General features: G+C 43.0%; 1 protein-coding gene across 1 annotated transcript in view; it reads left to right on the forward strand.

Annotated features, from left to right (window-relative positions):
- LOC145409375 (dolichyl-diphosphooligosaccharide--protein glycosyltransferase subunit 1) overlaps positions 1 to 15,718 on the forward strand; it is a 332,958-nt gene that overhangs the window by 33,718 nt on the left and 283,522 nt on the right. Inside the window, exons 2-3 of the mRNA XM_080279850.1 lie at positions 2,105 to 2,215; positions 11,437 to 11,685. Coding sequence (XP_080135976.1) covers positions 2,105 to 2,215; positions 11,437 to 11,685 — 360 coding nt within the window. The remainder of the gene's footprint in view (positions 1 to 2,104; positions 2,216 to 11,436; positions 11,686 to 15,718) is intronic.

Raw genomic sequence — 15,718 nt, forward strand, 5'->3', positions numbered from 1 at the left:
ATTAGTAGTGGAGAAGGGAGAAAAAGTGAGCAGATGGAGAGAATACTTTAAGGAATTGTTGAACATAGAGAATTAAAGTAATGCGAGTATGAGTGGCTAGGGAATGGCTGAGAGATAGAGGTATGTGAGAAGAGAGGAAGAAATCAGTAGGATGTAAGTTGTGGAAGCATTGAAGAAAGTCAAAATGGGGAAAATCCCAGGAATTGATGGAGTGTGTGGTGAAGTGCTGATGCATGAGGGAGAGATAGTAGTAGGATGGATGTGGAAGATGTGCAGATTGGTGTGGGAGGAAGGTAGAGTCCCAGAGGATTGGAAGTCAGGTATAATTATTCCCCTGTATAAAGGAAGAGGGGAAAAAGAAGTGTGTGGTAATCATAAGGGCATTTGTCCTCTTAGTGTAATAGGAAAAGTACATGGTAGGATACTTATTGACAAAGTTAGGGAAATAACAGAGGAATTAGTTGGAGAAGAACAGGGAGGTTTTAGGAAGGGAAGAGGTCGTGTAAATCAGATATTCATTCTCAGATCTTTAGTGGAAAGGTTTCTGGAGAAGAGAAAGAAGTTGTATGCTGCCTTCGTGGATTTGGAGAAAGCATGTGATAGGGTGGATAGACATGGATTGTGGAAAGTATTAAGAATATATGGCGTAGATGGGAAGTTGAATGCCATAAAGAGTACGGTATGTACAAGGGCGCTAAGGTTGCAGTGCATGTGGGTATTGAAGTGAGTGAATTTTTCAGTTTGAAGGTTGGATTGAAACAGGGATGTGTCATGTCTCCATGGTTGTTCAGTCTGTATATGGATGAGGTTATAAAAGTGATATAAGGTAAGGCAATGGATGTTGGAGTGGCCCTAATGAGAGAGGGCAGTGTTTGGAAACTCTCTTTATTGTTGTTTTCAGATGATACTGTGTTGTTAAGTGAAGATGGAGGGGAGTTGCAAGGCTTGGTGAATGTGTTTGGGAGAGTGTGTAAGAAATGAATCTAAAGGTGAATGTAGGGAAGAGTAAAGTCATGGTCTTCGAGAGAAATGAAGTCAGTGAATGTACAGTGAGGTTGGATGAGGAGGAAATGGAAAATATGAGTGTGTTTAAGTACTTGGGTAGTGTAATGAGTAAGGATGGAAGTTTAGAGGGTGAATGCTTGAAAGGGTACAACAAGGAAGAAAGGTTGCTGGTTCCATGAAAGCAATGTTAAGAAGCAGGGAAGTGAGCATGGAAGTGAAAAAGTTACTGCATGACAGTATTGAGATACAATCTCTAATGTATGGAGATGAAGCTTGGACCTTGTTGGAGGGACACAAGTCAAGAGTGAGAGCAGTGGTAATTAGTTATTTGAGAGGAGCATGTGAAGTCACATGGAGAGAGACTGATAAATGAGGAAGTGAAGGAGCGTTGTTTTGTGGATGTGATAGGAACTGTTAGGAGAAACACATTGAAGCGATTTGGCCATGTGGAGAGGATGGAGAGAGAGAGACTGACAAGGAGTGTGTATGTGAGTGTGGTGGAGGGGGGGAGAGGGAGGGGAGGCCAAGGATCAGATGGAGGGATGGAGGGGAGAGGTATATGAGAGAGTGGGACGTGAGCTGGGAGCAGGGCGGTGAATTGGCAGGGGACAGGGGGACATGGAGACGATTTGTTTGTGGCCACCCCTTATGGGATTAGGGCGTCTGGCAGTAGATAGATAGGTAGAAAAGAAGTTTACACCTTATATGTCACGAATCCAAAGCATAGCCATCCTGAGGGTTGCAGTGTCTTGTACAGTGCCTGGATTATTCTTTCCACATCCATTTTAATAACACTTGTCACAGGTGTCACGCAATCAGTTCATTTTCCAAGTCACATATACTGGTAGTGTGGTGACATAAATTTGTTGATATTATCTCTTTTTACTCACTTCTCTCCTGGACAGTATTTCCCAGCTGAGAGAATTAGGTGTGTTTCTCTGATATATCAGGAAGAAAAGTCTGATATATCAGGAAGAAAAGTGACAGAACTGCCACAGTGTGAAGTAGATGCAGTAGAATGCAAACTTTTATGTGTGACTGCGTGGGAGATTGGGTTATAATAATGGTGGTGGTGCTGATTATGATTTTCTATTTGCAGTCGGGTGGATCTTTGTTAACGGTGGCAGAGACACAGGTACAAGAACACCCAGATACTGTATTCTTCAGGGTGGAACTGAGGGATTCATTGCAAGCCAGCAAGACTCTTAATGTAAGTACAGAGGGAGAGAGCATGAAAGATTTAAAATGTGATATTCTTCAGTGTGGTGTGATATAAGAGTAATAATTTTGATGTACCATCAGATGGGGGAAGTTGTGACGGGAAAATCCGTGTTTAACCTTCCTGGCAAATCAATTCAAGGTTTGGGATTCATAATGAAGTATGTGTAAGGCCACATGATAACATATTAGTATGCCAGTTTACAAGGATTTATTTTTGGTGTATTCTTTACATTACTATTGAAAGTTACTTTAACCCCTGCACGCCAGAGGTTTTCTGACGTTACCCACTCCTCCCTCCTGAGGATTTCCATGATTTTTGAAAAAATACCCATATTTCAAACCCTAATATCTGCCAAACTTCAATAGCTAGAGAAAAATTTAAAGATACATAAGACTCACCAACTCTTCTCGTTTCAAATGAAAGTATCCCCAGGTCTCCAGGTGGTCCCGTCAACGAGTAAGAATAAGTTAAAGATGACTGGTTTTCCATGTTTTAGCAGGCTGTTTTTGAGCACTCGCCGCTGGCTGTGACCTTGGACTCGCTGGCTAACATTGGCAGCACTGACTGGAGTGGTAATTGTAACACTGTCTGGGCTTCCTTTGAGGAAAACTGGAATTTTCCACTCAGTCTTCAACTTTTCTTTACTCACTGTCGTAAGGACGAGTCATCACCCTGTTTCATGCGGCTCCCCTTAGGGTTTTCCGCCCATTTCTTAGTGCCATTATGCCCTGAAGGTTTGTGGGAAAGGAATAGGAACTTTGATTTTCTGTATACACTTCTTGCTTCAAATATAATAATTTCCCACTACTACGGCACTTATACTTGCACTTGACATCACAATTACGGATAATTGTACTTTGAGAAGCAACTGCTGTGGCTGTTTCATGCAGTATGGTTGAGTATGAGTTAATTACTTGGACTAAAATTGACTAATGTGTAGTTATCAGAGTCATTGTGAAAATATTACTAATGTTATACACAACTTACATTTTTGTACTTAACATCACAAATATGCTTATTCTCATATATTCACCATTATTTTCTGAGTAATGAGGGAAAAAATCTAGCTATAGCGAACCAGGTCATTCATTCTCTCTCTCACCCGCTCATTCATGGTTTTCTTTCATGTAGCAGGTAGGGTTACTCAAGGTATTTCCAATCTTTGTTTCACAAATAACCATAAACAGTAACACGTATTGCACTGCACTTGTAAAACTTATTATAAAACACTTATAACATAATATTCATCCGTCCATCCATCTATCCATCATCCAATCCTAAGTTTCTGCATGAGGAGCGTAGGAGCCTGGGGCTAGGCAAGTTGGTCCTGACATTTAAGATGAGAGTGACCAGCCTCACTCATCCCTGAGTGGCATAACATGAAAAATAAACCCCAGCCACCCCTTGGATATAAACCTTCACCACTCTCACATTCCCTACTTTTCCATTCATATATCCAATCAAAAACACACTCTCATTCCTTTCAAACTTTTCCATTCATCTATCTATCTATCTATCTATTGCCAGACGCCTCAATCCCGTTTGGGGTGGCCACAAACAAATCGCCTCCAAGTCGCCCTGTCCCCCGCCATTTCACTACCCTGCTCCCAACTCACACCCCCCTCTCTCATATACCTCTCCACCCCATCCCTCCATCTCATCCTCGGTCTCCCCCTCCCTCTTCCACCCTCCACCTCACTCACATACACTCTCTTCGTCAGTCTTTCACCCTCCATCCTCTCCACATGGCCAAACCACCTCAGTGTGTTCCTCACAACGCTTCCTATCACATCCACATCAACACCACAACGCTCCTTTATATCCTCATTCGTCAGCCTGTCTCTCCACGTGACTCCACAAGCTCCTCTTAAATAACTCATTTCCACTGCTCTCACTCTTGACTTGTGTCCTTCCAACAACGTCCAAGCTTCACTTCCGTACGTTAGAGTTGGTATCACAATACTGTCATGTAGTAACTTTTTTACTTCCATGCTCACTTCCCTGTTTCTTATCACTGCTTTCAAGGAACCAGCAACCTTTCTTCCCTGCTGTACCCTTTCAAGCACTTCACCCTCCAAACCTCCATCCTTACTCATCACACTACCAAAATACTTAAACGTACTCACATTTTCCAATTCCTCACCATCCAACCTCGCTATACATTCACTGACTTCACCTCTCTCAAAGACCATCACTTTACTCTTCCCTACATTCACCTTTAGGTTCCGTTTCTTACACACTCTCTCAAACTCATCCACCAAGCCTTGCAGCTCCCCTTCATCTTCACTCAACAACACAGTATCATCTGCAAACAACAGTACAGGGAGTTTCCAAACACTATCCTCTCTCACCAGGGCCACTCCAACATCCACTACCCTACCTTGTACCTCTTTTATTACCCCATCCATGTACAGATTGAACAACCATGGAGACATGACACATCCCTGTTTCAAACCAACTTTCAAAGAGAAAAATTCACTTAGTTCACCATCCACACGCACTGCAGCCTTAGCACCATCATACATACTCTTCACAGCATTCAACAACTTCCCATCTACTCCATATATTCTTAACACTTTCCACAATCCTTGTCTATCCACCCTGTCATATGCTTTCTCCAAATCCATGAAAGCCGCATACAACTTCTTTCCCTTCTCTAGAAACTTTTCCACTAAAGATCTAAGAATGAATATCTGATCTACACAACCTCTTCCCTTCCTAAAGCCTCCCTGTTCTTCTCCAACTAATTTCTCTGTTCTTTCTCTAACTCTGTCTATAAGTATCCTACCATACACTTTTCCTATTATACTAAGAAGACAAATGCCCCTATGATTACCACACACTTCTTTTTCCCCTTTTCCTTTGTACAAGGGAATAATTATACCCTGACTTCCAATCCTCCGGGACTCTACCTTCCTCCCAGGCCAATCTGCACATCTTCCACATCCATTCTACTACTATCTCTCCCCCATGCTTCAGCATCTCACCACACACTCCATCAATTCCTGGGGCTTTCACCGATTTAACTTTCTTCATTGCTTCCACAACCTCTATCCTACTGATTTCTACCTGTCTTCTCACCTCCCTCCTTCTCCCAGCCATTCCCCAGCCACTTATACTCGCATTACTTCCATCCTCTACGTTCAACAATTCCTTAAAGTGTTCTCTCCATCTGCTCACTTTTTCTCCCTTCTCCACTAGTAATCTACCATGTTTATCTTTCACTCCCCTGCTAACTTCACTTCCACCCTGTCTTACTTTTTTCACTTCTCTCCAGAACATTTTCTTACAGTCCCTCCACTTTACACTCAAATTCCTTCCAAATTCCTCATCCACTCTCTTCTTACTCTCTCTTACTAATCTTTTCACCTCTCTCTTCCTTTCCACATATAACTCTCTCTTCTGCCTCTCAACTTCTTCCACGCCCCTATTTCTCATCCATTCTTTGTATGCTTTCTTCTTTTGTGCCACAGCCTGTTTCACCTCTTCAGTCCACCACGCTGTTCCTTGCACCCCCCTCCGTCTTCTCTTCCTTCCACACACCACATCACATGCTGCACATATTTCTTCTGTAAATATCTTACACACACCTTCCACGTCTCCCATCTGCTCCAATTCATATTTGCCCAATCGTTCCTCCACTTCTCTCTTATACTCTGCCTTTTTCTCATCCTCTTGTAACCTTTCCACTCTCCTTGCAACTACTCCTTCCTCTCGTCTTTCCCTTCTTCTATTCCTCCATCTTACTTGCATCCTAATTCTGGCCACCACCAAGTAGTGGTCAGAAAGGCCACTCCCCCAACCTCTATAAACTCTTGCATCCAATATACATCTTCGCATCCTTTCATCCACACACACATAATCAATCATTGCCTTCCTTTCATTCAGTTCACCACCCACCCTTCTCATCACTCGCCATGTATACCTGTGGATCATTTTATGCCTGAAGAGGGTATTGGCTATTACCAACCCCTCCCAGCACAGATGTCCACTAACGCACTCCCATTCTCATCTATCTCAGCAGGCACACCCCACTCACCAACTATTCCATCCACCTTCACATTACCAACTTTACCATTCATATCACCGATCAAAAACACTCTCTCATTCCTTCCAAACTTTTCCATGCACACTTCCACATTTGTCCAGAACTCTTCTCTCACTCTTCTAGCACGATCTTGCGTTGGCGCATACACACACACAATCGCCCACATTTGTATTCCAACTTTCAACTTTACCCACACAATCCTTGACCCAACTGATCCATACTGTCTTATGCTCTTCTTCCATCTTTTACTCACAACTATACACACTCCTTCCTTTGCCCTCTCATTCTCATCTACTTCTGCACATTCATGCTTCCACATTTGTTCAGAACTATTCTTTCACTCTGCCTGTACAATCTTGCATTAGCGCATACACACACACAATCGCCCACATTTGTAGTTGTACTATCTTCACCAAACTACATGCACAGTACACACTACACTTCCTTTTCAAAAATCAACAAAAATGGCGTCTATTAATCAAGCCTCGGAGTCCCCAGGGGGGGGGACCATAAATGCCCCCGCCATCTGCCCCTCTCCCGGTGACGACTCGAGGTGCCTGGAACCACTGTCTGACTCTCTTCTTCTTCATTTCTGCAACATTCGCGGCCTTTCATCTAACTTTCGCTCTGTTGAGCACCACCTCTCCTCCTCTAAACCTCACCTTCTTTTTCTGACGGAGACTCAGCTGTCTGAGGCAACCGACAGCAAACCCTTTTCTGTATCCTCCTACTTTCTCTATACTCATTTCAAAGCCAAAGGTGGCTGTTGTGTATACATACGCAACGACTTATCTTGCTCTCGTGTTCCTGAACTTGATTCTTCTGAATTCTCCACACTCTGGCTTCGGCTTTCCTGTCATTCTCTGACTAAATATATCTGTGCTGTTTACTTATCCCCTAATTCTACTGACTATCAAAAATTCTTCGACTATCTTACTTCTACGATGGAACACATTCTGTCCATTTCTCCTTTCTCTGAAATCTCCATTCTTGGAGATTTCAATGTTCACCACCACCTTTGGCTCTCCTCTCCTTTCACGGATCCACCTGGTGAACAAGCCTACATCTTTTCTATCCTTAATGACCTAGAGCAGCTTGTACAGCACCCTACCCGTATCCCTGACCGCCTTGGAGAGAGCTCCAACATACTTGACCTCTTCCTCACAACTAATCCTTCTGCTTACTCTGTTAATCTTTTCTCTCCGTTGGGCTCCTCCGATCACAACCTTATTACCTTAACCTGTCCTATCACTCCGGTACGGCCTGTGGACCCTCCAGGGAAACGTCGTCTGTGGCATTTTGGAGCCGCGAACTGGGAGGCCCTCAGGCAGTACTTCTTTGATTTTCCCTGGAATGATTATTGCTTCCATGGCCGGGAGCCATCTGAGTGTGCCTCGCGCATTACGGAGGTTATTCTCTCGGGCATGGAAGCATACATTCCTTTCTCATATCCTTTGACTAACGCAAGAAAGCCTTGGTTTAATAACGCTTGTTCTAATGCTGTCCGCAACAAGGAGAGGGCCTACAAAAGGTACCGGAGCCAACCCACCCCTGAATCACATCATCTTTACGTTTCTGCCCGGAATCGTGCTAAGTCTGTTCTTCGCTCTACTAAAAATAATTTCATCCATACTAAATGCTCTCAACTCTCCAACTCGAATTCTTCCCGCTCCTTCTGGCACCTTGCCAAAAATCTTTCTAACAACTTTACCTCATCATCCTTCCCTCCTCTTTTCTACTCTGATGGTTCTGTAGCTATTTCTTCTACTGATAAAGCAGATCTCTTCGCACAGACTTTCTCCTCCAATTCCACCTTAGACGATTCCAGTGCTGTTCCTCCATCACTTCTCCCCTTTGACTTCCTCATGGCTGACATTAAAATTTCTTCAGTTGATGTATTTTCTGCCATCACTGGCCTCAGTACTAACAAGGCATATGGGCCTGATGGGGTCCCTCCTGTTGTTCTCAAGAACTGTGCTTCTGTGCTTACACCCTGCCTAGGCAAACTCTTTCGCCTTTGTCTGTCAACTTGTACCTTTCCTTCTTGCTGGAAGTTTGCTCTCATTCAGCCAGTCCCAAAGAAGGGTGACCACTCCCAACCCTCCAACTATCGTCCAATTGCTTTAACGTCCTGTATTTCAAAAGTTTTCGAGTCAATTCTTAATAGAAAAATTTTAAGGCATCTTTCCTATCACAACCTTCTTTCCGATCGTCAGTATGGGTTCCGTCAGGGACGCTCCACTGGCGATCTTCTCACCTACCTTTCAGACTCCTGGTCATCCTCCTTTCGGGACTTTGGCGAAAGCTTTGCCATTGCACTTGACATCTCAAAGGCTTTCGATCGAGTCTGGCATAAATCTTTAATTTCCAAACTGCCCTCCTACGGTTTCTATCCTTCTATCTGTGCCTTCATCGCTAGCTTCCTTTCTGGTCGTTCTATAGCCGCTGTTGTAGACGGCCATCGTTCTTCTCCTAGATCTATCAACAGTGGTGTTCCTCAGGGCTCTGTCCTATCACCAACTCTCTTCCTTTTATTCATCAATGATCTTCTAAGCTGTACATCTAACCCTATCCACTCATACGCTGATGACTCCACCCTTCACCTTTCCATTCGGTTCCCGCAACGCCCATCTCAACAGTTACTTCAAGAAACAAGGGATGAGGCTATGGCACACCTAATGTCTGACTTGGCTCGTATCGCTGACTGGGGTAAAATAATATGGTTGTCTTTAATGCATCTAAGACTCAGTTCTTACACCTATCAACCTGACAAAATCTTCCACAGGTATACCCATTAATGTTTAATAATATTCAGCTTAATCCTGCATCATCCTTGAACATGCTTGGGGTTTCATTTACTCAAGACTTATCTTGGAAAGATCATATTACATCTCTTGTAAAATCTGCTTCTAAGAGATTGGGTGTGCTAAGCCGACTCCGCTCTTTCTTTACCCCTGCACAATTGTTGACTCTATACAGAGGTTTTATCCACCCCTGTGTGGAGTACAACTCTCATGTGTGGGGAGGCTCCCCACATACAGCTCTTCTCAATAGGGTGGAGTCAAAGGCTTTTCGTCTCATTAACTCTCCTCCTCTTACTGACTCCCTTCAACCTCTGTCTCTTCGCCGCACTGTTGCATCTTTATCTCTTTTCTATCGCTACTTTAATGGTCACTGCTCCTCTGAACTGTCTGCTTGCATTCCTCCACCTCTACGACGGGCGCGTAGCACCCGTCTGGCAGCAAACTCTCATCCCTTTTCTGTCCAACTCTCTAATGCAAGAGTTAACCGTTACTCCCAGTCTTTCATTTATATATGCAACAGGTCAGCTCTGGAACTGTCTCCCTCTGTCTGTATTTCCTGCTGCCTATGATCTCCAGTCTTTCAAACGCAGTGTGTCCAGGCATCTCAAAATGATCGGATCTTGAATTTGGCTCTCTATTGTATTTTGTTTTTCTCTTGGACGGAACTGTTACTGCGGGCCATGGCCTTTGGTTCCTTCTTCCTCGTATTAAGAAAAAAAAAAAAAAAAAAAATTTCATTCTTTCCCACGCATTCCTTGAGCCAATGAATCCATACTCTTATACTCTCTTTCCATCTCTTGCACACAACAATACAAACTCCTGCTTTTGCCCTCTCATGCTTACCTACTCCCACACATATACCTCATCCATACCTCCATTCTTCTTCATTCTCACCTCTCCATTTTGTCACAGCTATTACACATACATGCACTTTTTCATCCTGAAGCACCTGTACAATCTCTCTCTCTTTCACCTCATCATTTGCACTCCTTACTTTTTGTGTCGCAATCCGTACCATGTCCCACGTTCAGTCCTTAGTCGTCGCCTGTTGGTCAGTCCTGGTCAGCCTCTTCTTGTCCGTATTTTTTGTTAGTTGTTTTCCAGGGAGGGGCACTAACCCTCCGCCAACCCATTTACTGTATTATCATGAAGGGAACACTTGTTGGTTGGTTATAAGATTACCACCCAATGCTGTAAATAATTTCCTTGTTTACAGGAAATCATTTGGCATGCCGCTTAGTGTAGAGCTACTGTAAAATAGAGTCCTGCTACACCAAGTGGGTGGATGATGGGTGCCCCCACCTGCCATAAATGTTATAACAGTAAAAATAACAAGTAGTTCGCAGCAAAATTGCCCTGTCGTGTAGAGTAATTTCGCCGCAATACTTTTTTTTTTCTCAGAAATCTATGGCATCCCCTCCCCCCCCTTTTTTTTTTTTTTTTTTTTACAAAACATTATCATAAGTATCTTTAGCAGAAGGGCTGACTGTATAGATAAAACAATAAAAATGTCAATATTCCATATGTGGCAGTTTTTATTTAGCAAAAACCACCATTCACGGCAAAATTACCCCATTTTACGCTATAAAAATCAAGAAACCAATGACTTATGAACAGTACTAAATGAAGATTCTGAAAGCTGAGTGTGTGTCTGACTGAAAAGACTCATATCAGTAAACAGTTTCTGCTGTGTTGGTCCAGACAAACTTTTTTTCTTGGAACTCCTTTTTCAGAATTTATGTGCCTCTTTCATGATGCAGCATCTTAAGTGCTGCATCATGACGATAAATGTCCATTGTCTCAACTCCCCCAACTTCACGCTGTAGTGCAAGGTTCACACATGTTTGGGTATTATTCTGTCATTGAGATTTTTAAGCTGCAGACTTAAAATCCCTTGCAAGATAAGGTTAGTGGAATAAGAGAGAGTAATGTTTTCAGAATAGCAGTAGTGCGGCAGCCAATACTATAATACTGTATAGCACTTACTATTGCATTATTCTGCCATTGAACTATGGTATATAAAATAATCTGCAAACAGATGAAAGTGTCTGCCAAGTTAGGATTGATGAACTGTAGTACAGTAAGAATAGAAATGGCAGTCAGCATATTAGACATCCCAAATCTTGTATGTTGTGGGATAGTTCTTTGAAAGTTATTGGTGTCTACCTTGTATCATTTTCTACTTCCCTTAAACCCTTCTCATGCTGTATATTGTCACTAGTACATCCATTGATTCCATGGTTGATGTGTGTTTTCACTAAGCAATTCACACCACAAGATGAATCATCTATGGAATATTCTGAATAGGGGACACAATGTAAGGATCATCCTATACTGCATGTTTACTTCTTTTCCAGGTTGATGTGGAATACACACTGTCACATATCTTGGAGCCATACCCAGCCAGCATCCAGCAGGGTGAAAAACAGCTTGTACGCTACACAGGCAATCACTATGTACTCACCCCATACCCCACCACCACCCAGACTACCACAGTCACCGTCCCTTCACCTAATATTGAGTCCTATTCCCGTCTCAAACCAACGGCACACACTGATACATCTATCACCTATGGGGCATATGATGGAGTTGCACCTTTCTCAGAGGTAAGCTAGAATGTATCTCTGTTATAGGTCACTTTTTAAGTTTTCTGGAATGGCTGATTAGAGTGGTTAGAGATATGTATGTGGGTGCCCGCACCGAGGTGGGCAAATATAGATTGAGTTATGAGTTTTCATGAATGTTGGCATGCATCAAGTGTCAGTCTGCACACCCTTATTGTTTGTCATGGTGCTTGAAACTCTCACATGACTTCAAAAATGTACTCCCATGGAACATGGATGCTGATTAGTTGGTGCCGATTCCAGAGAATGAAAGGGAGGCAGAGGAAAGATATATGAAGTGGAAAGACGGAATGGGGCAAAAAGTTTAAGAGTAAACACGGATAAAGCAAGTGTTATTGAAGCTGATGGTGGTACTGTCAAAACAGAGAGTATTTCTTTGTGCATTTTGCCAGAAGGGTGTGAGAGGTAATTCCATCTTGTGCTGTGTTTGTGATAAGTGGGTGCATAAAAGGTGTAGTGGTATTAGAGGTAAACTGCAAAATAATGCTGATTTTCTGTGTGTGCTGTGTTGGGGAGAACATTACAGATTGAGAGGCTTGGAAAGATTGATCTTGCTGGAGAGTCTTGAGCACTGTGCAGTATGTGGACTAACTGGATTGAGCCGGTGCAGGTTTATATCTAAGGGATGATTAGGATTTGTGTGGAGTAGATTGTAGCACCAGTCGAACAGGGCAGTACTCCCGAGGTTGATGGCAAGCTGGTGATAGGGAGAGCTGGAGCTCCCATTTCACCAGCCCTCAGGACTTGATCCTGACCATCTCCCTTTGCTGAACATTTTCAGTGCATTCATTTACACAGAGAGTAGGCCAGCATGCTCTCATAATACCTCAACCTTCAACTGTCTACACTACACTACATGCGCATAACATATCACACCTGCTATTCACGTCTTTAGTAATGGCCGCTGCAATCTTACTGTCAAATCAGGTGGTACCTCGGATTGCCACCACCGGCAGGGTAGGGCTGGCAGCACAGGGTCCTCCTGGTCGCCATCAAGCAACTGTGCCGGCAGCGACTGTTGCTATTTCCGGGAATGCTCATCGGCGAAGCAGTGACAGTGCGACCTTATTCTTTACCAGCATCCGCGGCCTTACCACAAATTTAAACTCAGTTCATTTTTTCCTTCAGTCCATATCCCCTTTGGCCCTTTTTCTCACAGAACCACAAATCTCATCCTCAACCGGTATATCTCCATTTTGTTTTCCCAGTTACCATCTCCTTACAAACTTCGTAACAAGGGCGGCACCTGTTCTTATATCAAATCCCAATATGCAGTTGACAGTATTTTAAACTTCACTTCACCCAGTTTTGATTACTCATTATATAAACTAAATTGTCAAAACATTACCAAATACAGTATATTTGTGTAGTTTATCGTTCCCCCAATGCTTCTTCGGAACCCAGTGTATTTGATTCCATATCCACTCAGTTGAGTAACCTTAACCTTGCCCTTGGCACCGAAATTACCATTTTGGGTGATTTTAACTTACATAATGTTGAATGGTTATTGCATTCTGCCCGGACTGACGACGCTCGTCTAGAGTGCGAGCCGTTTGCGGAATCGTTTAATCTCACCCAGTTGGTAAAGCAACCAACCAGAATACCTGATAATCCTGACCAAAATGCCCATCTCTTGGATTTATTCTTGACAAATAATCCAGATCAATACAGGATAGAGGTACTGTCACCACTTGGATCCTCTGACCACAATCTCATCAAAGCCTCATTAGTTTACCCTCCCACACCTCACCGTTCTGAACCTGTCAGGGTGATCCGATGGCACTTTGATAGGGCAGACTGGGATGGATTTAGAAATTATCTTGCTGACATTCCATGGCAGTCTTTCTTCTCTAGTGATCCCAATTCTACCCAGTCCCACATTTGTGACTTAATACTAGCTGGTATGGATTTATTCATACTTAAGATCGAACTCTCCAAAATAGTTTGATGGCAACTGTGCCAGAGCAACAGCCCAGAAGTCATTAGCATATAACTCTTACTTAAAATCAAAAACATCTGAATCACTCTCCCAATTTAAAATTGCTAGAAATCATGCAAAAGCTGTATTAAATATATCTAAATCAAACTTTCTTCAAAAGCAAGCATCAAACCTACTTAACAACCCTAATGACAATAGAATATTCTGGTCAACTCTTTCAATAATAACTTTAACAAGTCATCTTCCATTTCCTTAATAAAATCTTCAGATGGCAACATTACAAATGACCCATGTGGGAAAGCAGATATCTTTGCCAGTACCTTTGCCAGAAACTCTACCATAGATAATACCAGCCAGAATGTCCCAATACTGGAACTTGATTCTCCCGAAATTGCGCCACATAAAATACAGACAAGATACGTAAAATCCATCCTAGACAATTTACCAACCAACAAAGCTCCAGGCCCAAATGGAATTCTGCCAATTGTTTTGAAAAAGTGTTCCCCTGAACTTGCCTCTGTCCTAGCTAAATTTTTCAGACTATGCATACATACTTCTTTATTCCCAAATTCACGGAAAGAAGCCAATATCCACCCAATTCCGAGGAAAGGAAGTTCGTCTGACCCCTCCGATTACAGACCAATAGCTGTCACACCTTCTCTTGGTAAAGTATATGAAACTTTAATTAGCACATTGTTAAACATCTTGAATCCAACAACTTAATTAGTGATAGACAATATGGTTTTCGCCACGAAAGATCCACCATTGACATACTCAATCTCTTAACTCATACCATCCATCAATCAATTGATCTTTTTGGAGAAACTCATGCAGTAGCTCTTGATATCTCTAAAGCTTTCGACAGAGTATGGCACCATTCCCTGCTGTCCAAACTCCCTAGCTATGGACTAATGTCTTTTGTTCCTTTGATTTCTTCATATCTTAGTAACAGGAAAATAAAGAGTAGAAGTAGATGATGTATATTCCAATTTCCACTCAATTAACGCCGGCGTGCCGCAAGGATCAGTTCTGGCGCCAACCCTATTTCTGGTTCATATTAATGATCTCCTGTCTGTCACCCACAATCCCATTCACCCATATGCAGATGACTCAACACATGTAGTTCATTCACACTCAGACACCCATTTACAAAGTCTGTTATCTCTACCTTTCAACTCAGTACAGCCATCTCCATAAATCAAGATCTATCTACAATCAGTGAATGGGGACAAAACAACCTTCTCTTTTTTAATGCTAGTAAAACTAAATATATACAGTTTACTAATAGACAGATATTGCCAGATTTGTACATTACCTTCAGTGCTACTAATATTCCCATCTCCAAAAGTATGGAAATTCTTGGCGTCTCACTTAACAGTGCCCTCAGCTGGACCTCTCATGTCAGATCAACTTGCTAAAACCGCCTCAAAGAAACTTGGATTATTGTACAGAGTCCATAACTTCTTCGCCGATGTGCAGTTAGCTATAATTTATAAGAGTCATGTGCGCTTTCAGCTTGAATATTGCTCACCCTTGTGGAATGGTTGTGGAGAGGTTGCATTAACCCCTTAACCGCGGGTGTCATTCCAGAATGACGGCGACAAAACTGGACCAAACCGCGGGTGGCATTCTGGAATGATCGTGAATATTTTGAAAACCGCGTGTTTTCCCGGCGCGCAAATATTCTCACGCAAGAGTAGCTGTCGAGTTCTTTCACGCCAGCCATCCCACACCTCCCTCCTCCAACCCCGAGGGGCCCCCCCCCACCCCTGCCCTGACCCGCGTCAGTCAGTATCTGTCCAGCTCTGTGCGTGATAATGGCGCTCCGTCCCGACTCATCGTCGCTCGCTTCCTCCTCTACAATGTTTAGTGCTAGTGTTCCCTCTACCTCTACACCGGTAAAGGAACTGCCGACGGCGAGGCAGAAGGGGTTGAGCACTCCTGAAATTAGAACTGAGCTGGACAAAACTGTAAGTACTACTCTTGATTGTGGCAGTGAAAGTGACACACTCACAGCAAGCAGTGATGATTTGGCAGTGATTGGTGGTGAACCATTTTCCATTGATAGCGACAGTG

This window comes from Coenobita brevimanus, chromosome 80 (assembly GCF_032717465.1).
Source record: "Coenobita brevimanus isolate Jiangsu-jjx chromosome 80, ASM3271746v2, whole genome shotgun sequence".
NCBI classification, from domain to species: domain Eukaryota; kingdom Metazoa; phylum Arthropoda; class Malacostraca; order Decapoda; family Coenobitidae; genus Coenobita; species Coenobita brevimanus.